This window comes from Cebus imitator, unplaced genomic scaffold (genome assembly GCF_001604975.1).
Source record: "Cebus imitator isolate Cc_AM_T3 unplaced genomic scaffold, Cebus_imitator-1.0 Scaffold376, whole genome shotgun sequence".
NCBI lineage: Eukaryota > Metazoa > Chordata > Mammalia > Primates > Cebidae > Cebus > Cebus imitator.
Window position 1 is genome coordinate 1,728,712 of NW_016107691.1, and position 6,782 is coordinate 1,735,493.

The 6,782-nt window shown below is 51.9% G+C and overlaps 1 protein-coding gene across 1 annotated transcript in view; it reads right to left on the reverse strand.

Moving 5' to 3' along the window:
• Window positions 1-6,782, reverse strand: part of BCORL1 (BCL6 corepressor like 1) — a 76,111-nt gene that overhangs the window by 17,499 nt on the left and 51,830 nt on the right. Inside the window, exons 9-10 of the mRNA XM_017507522.2 lie at window positions 4,081-4,247; window positions 2,143-2,288 (exon numbers count right to left, since the gene is read on the reverse strand). Coding sequence (XP_017363011.1) covers window positions 2,143-2,288; window positions 4,081-4,247 — 313 coding nt within the window. The remainder of the gene's footprint in view (window positions 1-2,142; window positions 2,289-4,080; window positions 4,248-6,782) is intronic.

Here is a 6,782-nt window from a genome sequence, read left to right on the forward strand (position 1 = left end):
GCCACCATGCCCAGCTAATGTTTTCGTATTTTTAGTAGAGACGGGGTTTCACCATGTTGACCAGGATGGTCTCGATCTCTTGACCTCGTGATCCACCCGCCTCGGCCTCCCAAGGTCTCATTTTTTAACTACTTAAAATGGTTTCCATATTCTGACTCCTTTGGGGTTTTAGAGAAGGGATTGGGGAAGCAAAGAGTTCATCCCCTTACTAAGGTGGTCAGAGTGTTATTTAGATCTAGGAGCCCCAAGACTCTCAGGACAGCACTCTCTAGTGGCGTCTTTGTCATATCGAGGTGCTCTGGATGCTTGTTTGTCTCAGATTTTCCTGGGAATCCAATGGTGTGAAGATAAATGTGGAAGTGTGTAAGAGAGAGTGCATGTGTGCATGGCACATGGGAGGAGGCCAAGCCCTCCAAGAATGGTTCGGCTAAGGGAAACAACAGTCACCACTGGCCCAGGACAAATACCTGGATGAACATCCCAAAGCTGCTCTGCCCTTCAAGGACAGCAGCTTGGAAATGCAGAGCTGGAGGGAGGGAAAACAGAAAAGGCAGCCATCCTGCCCCAGCCTGGGAGAGGCTAGTAAGGCTGTGCAGGCCTGAGGCCCATGCTCCAAGGTTTGGACCTGGGTGGAGGGTATCTGGGCAGGAGTCAAGATCTCCCGTGACAGCCTCCCATTACCCCCGTCGCCCCTTACCTAGTCCTCCCCTTCCACAGGGACCTTTACTTAGGTCCCCTTTGTTTCTTCCTCCATCATCAACTACTTAGTTAACCTTTGTTGGATAAACAAATGAGCCCCTGGTTGGGAGCCTGGAACTGTATCTCTGGGAGTGCAGAGGTTCGGAACTAACCAGGGCCAAAGCGTGGGTGAGAGGAGGGAGCAGCCTTGGGCCAAGCCTTACTCCTGTTGGCTCCTGGCCAGAGTGGGGTTCTAACCATAATACAAACACAGCAGCCTCCAAGGAGGTTCAGAGCTACAACTGCCAGCTGCTCCGTGGCTTAGGCAGTCTGAAGAAGTCACTGCTACAGCAAGGGCCAAGCTGTGATGTCACTAAGAGGCGGGGTTCCTTTATTCAGAGGTCAAGTCTGAGGAGATTCCTACTGAGCATGCCCAAGCTAGACTCCCCTCCTTCCCTCCTCCCTCTGCCCAACTCTGTAGAGCTATCTAACTGCAGACAAACAGCTGCTATCCACTAATGAGAAAATAAATGCATGTTGGCTTGTGGCCCTTGCCATGGGCCTCAATACCACACACTTTCCAGAAGGGGCAGGTGAGGGAGGAAAAGAAACGAATGGAAGGAAGAGGGACGCTGGGATGCAGCAGGAACATCGCAGTTCCCACAGGCAAGGACTGTAAAGAATGAAGCTATGGGAAGTGTCCCAGGGGTTCCACTTTGATCACAAACAAGAAGAAACTGCCAACAGAAAAGCAAAATGCTAAGTTTCACTTCGTTGCAAGTGACATCCCACTCAAAGCACAGGTCAACACATTCTGCCCCCAGCTAGGTCTATTAGTGGGGTTGCTGCCCCACACAGAAGCCCACCTTAGATCCCTAGCTATTAAATGGGTCCCTACGGGCTCCCCAGGCCCTGAAGAGGATGCACACTCTTATCCCCTTGCAGTAAGGGGATAAGAGGAAATGGCCTTTGGGCTTTTTCAAGCAAACTGAGATTCTTGAGATCTTTGTTTATTTATTTACTTTTTTTTGAGACAGAGTCTTGCTGTGTCGCCCAGGCTGCAGTGCAATGGCGCAATCTCCGCTCACTGCAACCTCTGCCTCCCAGGTTCAAGTGAGTCTCCCTGCCTCAGCCTCCCGAGTAGCTGGGATTACAGGTGCGCGCCACCATGCCTGGCTAAATTTTGTATTTTTGGTAGAGACAGGTTTCGCCATGTTGGCCAGGATGGTCTCGAGCTCTCGACCTTGTGATCCACCCACCTGGGCCTCCCAAAGTCCTGGTTATTACAGGTGTGAGCCACTGCAACCAGCCAATTCTTGAGATCTTTGAAGGAAAGCATGTGAAGAGGGCAGATGTCCCTCTTGGAAGCTGTTCGGGGTGGAAGGAGATGAAGAGGACACCCTCACAAGTTCAGGAATCAGAGGCTAGCCCCAACGACAACAGCGTCAATAGTACCACGCTTACCGCTGAGAAAGCGCTTCATGGTGTCGCTGCTGGCCAGCTTCATGGCTGTCTGACCTGAGTAGGTAGCCAGTGTGGGATCAGCCCCATAGGACAGCAGGAGCCAGATGGTCTCCAGGTTGTCGTTGACCACCGCGTCATGAACTGGCCTGTGGAGGTGATACAGGGTGAGGATAACAAGGCCCAAGTGGGAACTGGGGTGTCTAGAGTTCAGGCTCCTGCATTAGGGAAAAAATCTGAGCTGACCCTGAGGTAACCTTGGGGTAATATGGGTTAAGACTTAGGACAGGGGAACCACCTGTAGCCTTGCAACTCTCCACTACCATCTCTCCAACTCCTCCTCTCTCCATGCCCCTTCTTCCTCCCTCCCATTACTCTCTCTCTCTCTTACGTTTCCCCCACATGTTGGGACAGTCCCCATGGCACAATGTAGCTCTACCGGTGGTTGTGGAGTTCACTAGAGAATGGGTCCTGACCTAGGATAAAGGCAAGGCAGCTGCACGGAAGCTGGGTGCGGTGGCTCATGCCTGTAATCCCAGCACTTTGGGAGGCCGACGTGGGTGGATCACTCGAGGTCAGGAGTTTGAGACCAGCCTAGCTAACATGGTGAAACCCCGTCTCTACTAAAAATACAAAAATTATCTGGGCGTCACAGCAGGCACCTGTAGTCTCATCTACTCAGGAGGCTGAGGCAGAACTGCTTGAACCCAGGAGGCAGAGGTTGCAGTGAGCCAAGATTGTACCACTGCCACTGCACACCAGCCTGTGTGACAGAGCAAGGCTCCATCTAAAAAATAAAAAAAAAGAGTAGCTGCAGAGTGATATGAACTGAAGGCCCTGGGTGACTCCCTGAGAGCAGAGATGCGCAGAAGGGTTCCACACGCCAGGCAGAACCCAAGCGGAGCACCCTCCTGGATCTGCAGCTCCTGTCTCTAATTTGCCCAGGAAGCAGGCAAGTAGGCTCTCTGGTAGAACAGAGGAGAATGGGTACAATTTCTCTAAGACATAGCAGGTCTTACAGTGTCTAGAGATCAAATTTCAAAAATCAAACCTGGAATATTACCCTCAGGTCAGCCTCCCAGTTCCTATTCTGTCTGAGATAGGTCCCCCTAGACAACTGCAGCATCCCACTAGTAACCAATGTGGCCTGGCCATCTGGGAACTAGCTCATTGGCCCCTGCCCTAAACTGGTTCCCTCTCGAGCCTGTAGATATCTTTCCAAGCAGTGACTCATGCCTGTAATCCCATCACTTTAGGAGGCTAAGGCGGGTAAATCGCCTGAGGTCAGGGGTTCGAGACCAGCCTAGGCAACATAGTGAAACCCAAAAAAACTAGCTGGTCGTGGTGGCGGGTGCCTGTAATCCCAGCTACTAGGGAGGCTGAAGCAGGAGAATTGCTAGAACCTGGGAGGTGGAGGTTGCAGTGAGCTGAGATCACTCCATCGCACTCCAATCTGGGCAACAAGAGCGAAACTCCATCTCAAAAAAACGAAGAAATCTTTCCAAAACTCCTCCTGTCAAGGCCTCTCTGCAACCCGTAGTCTGGTATGCTGTGAAGGTTCAGGTTGTTACAAGGTCTTTTTTGAGATGGAGTCTCACTCTGTCACCCAGGCTAGAGTGCAGTGATGTGGTCTCTGCTCACTGCAACCTCCGCCTCCCAGGTTCAAGTGATTCTCCCACCTCAGCCTCCTGAGTAGCTGGGATTACAGGTGCATGCCACCATGCCCAGGTAATTTTTGTATTTTTAGTAAAGACAGGGTTTCACTATGTTGGTGAGGCTGGTCTCAAACCCCTGACCTCATGATCCACTGCCCACCTCAGCCTCCCAAAGTGCTGAGATTACAGGCGTGAGCCACCACACCCAGCCAGTGAGCATGGTCTTTCGAGTGAGGGGCTGAGATGGGAGTGAGGACGCGAACTGGGGGAGATGCAGCCCTCTTGCCTCGTGCCGTCCTGCGCGCTGCAGTTCACGTTGGCCCCATGCTCCAGCAGGATGTTCAGGATGTCGGTCCAGCCCCGAGAACAAGCCTCATGCAGGGCTGTGTAGCCAGCATTGTCACGGTGATTCACGTCCTCACTGTCTTTCTGGAGGCAGTAGAGAACAACATCCTGTGGGGACAGGGACAACTCTATGAGCAAAGAGAAGGCTAATTCTTGAACTTATCCCCCTGAGACTCAAAGCTCCCCAAATATCTGAGGAGTCTCAGAGCCTGCCCTTTATAACAGAGTCACACCTCAAAATCTTTCATTAACAGCATCAGTTTTGAGCCACCATTGCCAGGACCCCAGCTCTGGGCTGTTTCCTTGGCAGTGGAGAGATTTTTATATATATACGCAGTCTCACTCTGTCGCCAGGCTGGAGGGCAGTGGTGCAATCTCGGCTCACTGCAGCCTCTGCCTCCCAGGTTCAAGTGATTCTCCTGCCTCAGCCTCCCTGGTAGCTGGGGCTACAGGCACACGCCACCATACCTAGCTAATTTTTGTATTTTTAGTAGATGGGGTTTCACTTTGTTGGCCTGGCTGCTCTCGAACTCCTGACCTCAGATGATCCTCCCACCTCAGCCTCCCAAAGTGCTGGGATTACAGGCATGAGGCACCACACCAGCCTGGAAAGACATTTTTTATGGCCAAGGACACTCATCTGGGCAGTGGCTGTTGAGCTGAGGTCCTCAGAGAGGCTGACCTGCCTGCCCAGAGCTCAAGCACTCAGACTTCGACTCCCTGAGCTTGGCCAGCCAGCCCCAGACCAGGGAAATGAGACGTGGTGGAAAGCACGGCCCCCGATGGCAATTCAAGAATAAGGAAGACAATTGTTTTAAGGATTATTCCTGGATGCCAGTCTCAGCAGGACCAATGTTCAAGCCAGGACAGTCAGTTGTAGCCCTCCGCTCAAATCAGAATAATCCAATAGGCTGGGCGCGGTGGCTCACGCCTGTAATCCCAGCACTTTGGGAGGCCAAGTCAGGCAGATCACCTGAGGTCAGGAGTTTGAGATCAGCCTAGCCTACATGGCAAAACTCCCTCTCTACTAAAATTACAAAAATTAGCCGGGTGTGGTGGTGCATGCCTATAATCCCAGCTACTCAGGAGACTGAGGCAGGAGAATCGCTTGAACTCAGGAGGCGGAGGTTGTAGTGAGCCGAGATTGTGTCACTGCACTCCAGCCTGAAAACAGAGCAAAACTCCATCTCAAAAAAAAAAAAAAAAAAAGGATAATCCAATAGTGCCATTCATCCATACTTTAATGACTTGCCTTCCTTGGGTTGAGATGATGATATGACTACAGGTGGGATCCCAGGGACCCACCAGGGATGAAGCTGGGTGAATGGGCTGAGGTGGGAGGGGAGAGGGTGGCAGCGTTAATGGCTGCCTGGCTTTCCAAACAATGGACCCCACCACTGGACCATTGCCAGTCCTCTCTGGGGCACTGAGGAGATGGGCCACTCTACCCTTCTGCCTGGCCACTCACAGGCTGGCTGGCTAGAGCGACTGTGTAGCCTTTGTCAGGGGTGCTGCTGCCAGTATACAGAAATTGTCAAGCTCCTTTACTAGGGAGAAAGCACGAGACTTCCCACCCTCCTCACCAGTACAGATGTTTGCCTCTTCCCCAAGGCCCAAGAGGGCTCCTTCCATCCTCCCTGACAGGCTGCCCTAATGCTCCAGCCCTGTCCCATTGGCCCCTCTGATGGTTTCCTGTTTGCTGGTTTTGCCCAGGGTACAAGACAATTAAATTAACCTTAACAGCAGAGATTGGTCTTAATTTTTGTTTCAGGTCTCCCTCGGTATCTATGCAGGCACCCACACTAGGTGCTCATGAAAGATGGGCTGCTTGGCTGGGCGCAGTGGCTCATGCCTGTAATCCCAGCACTTTGGGAGGTCGAGGTAGGCAGATCACCTGAGGTTGGGAGTCGAGACCAGCTTGACTAACATGGAGAAACCCTGTCTCTACTAAAACTAAAAAATTAGCCAGGTGTGGTGGTGCATGCCTATAATCCCAGCTACCAGGGAGGCTGAGGCAGGAGAATCGCTTGAACCCAGGAGGCAGAGGTTGTGGTGAGCTGAGATCGCACCACTGTACTCTAGCCTGGGTGATAAGAGCAAAACTCCATCTCAAAAGAAAAAAAAAAGAAAAGAAAAGGAAGATGGGCTGCTTGCCAGTGAGACACTGTCACGTCAGCTCCCCAGGGCTGACCAGCCCGGCTGGGAGTGTGGCTGGTGTGAAACACATCAGGTATAGGGATAGCCTTAAAACCAAAGGCACACTCTGTAACTAACCCAGCAACTCCACTGCTAGGAGCAAACCCTGAGGAAATACTCCATATGGTGGGCAAAGATACACACTCAACAAAAAGTGGGAAACCGGGCACAGTGTCTCATGCCTGTAATCCCAGCAATTTGGGAGGCCAAGGCAGGCAGATCACCTGAGGTCAGGAGTTTGAGACCAGCCTGACCAACACAGTGAAGACCCATCTCTACTAAAAATGCAAAATTAGCCAGGTATGGTGGTACATGCTTGTAATCCCAGCCATTCAAGAGGCTGAGGCAAGAGAATCGCTTGAACCTGGGAGGTGGGGGTTGCGGTAAGCTGAGATCGCACCATTGTACTCCAGCCTGAGCGACAAGAGCAAAAATCTGCCTAAAAAA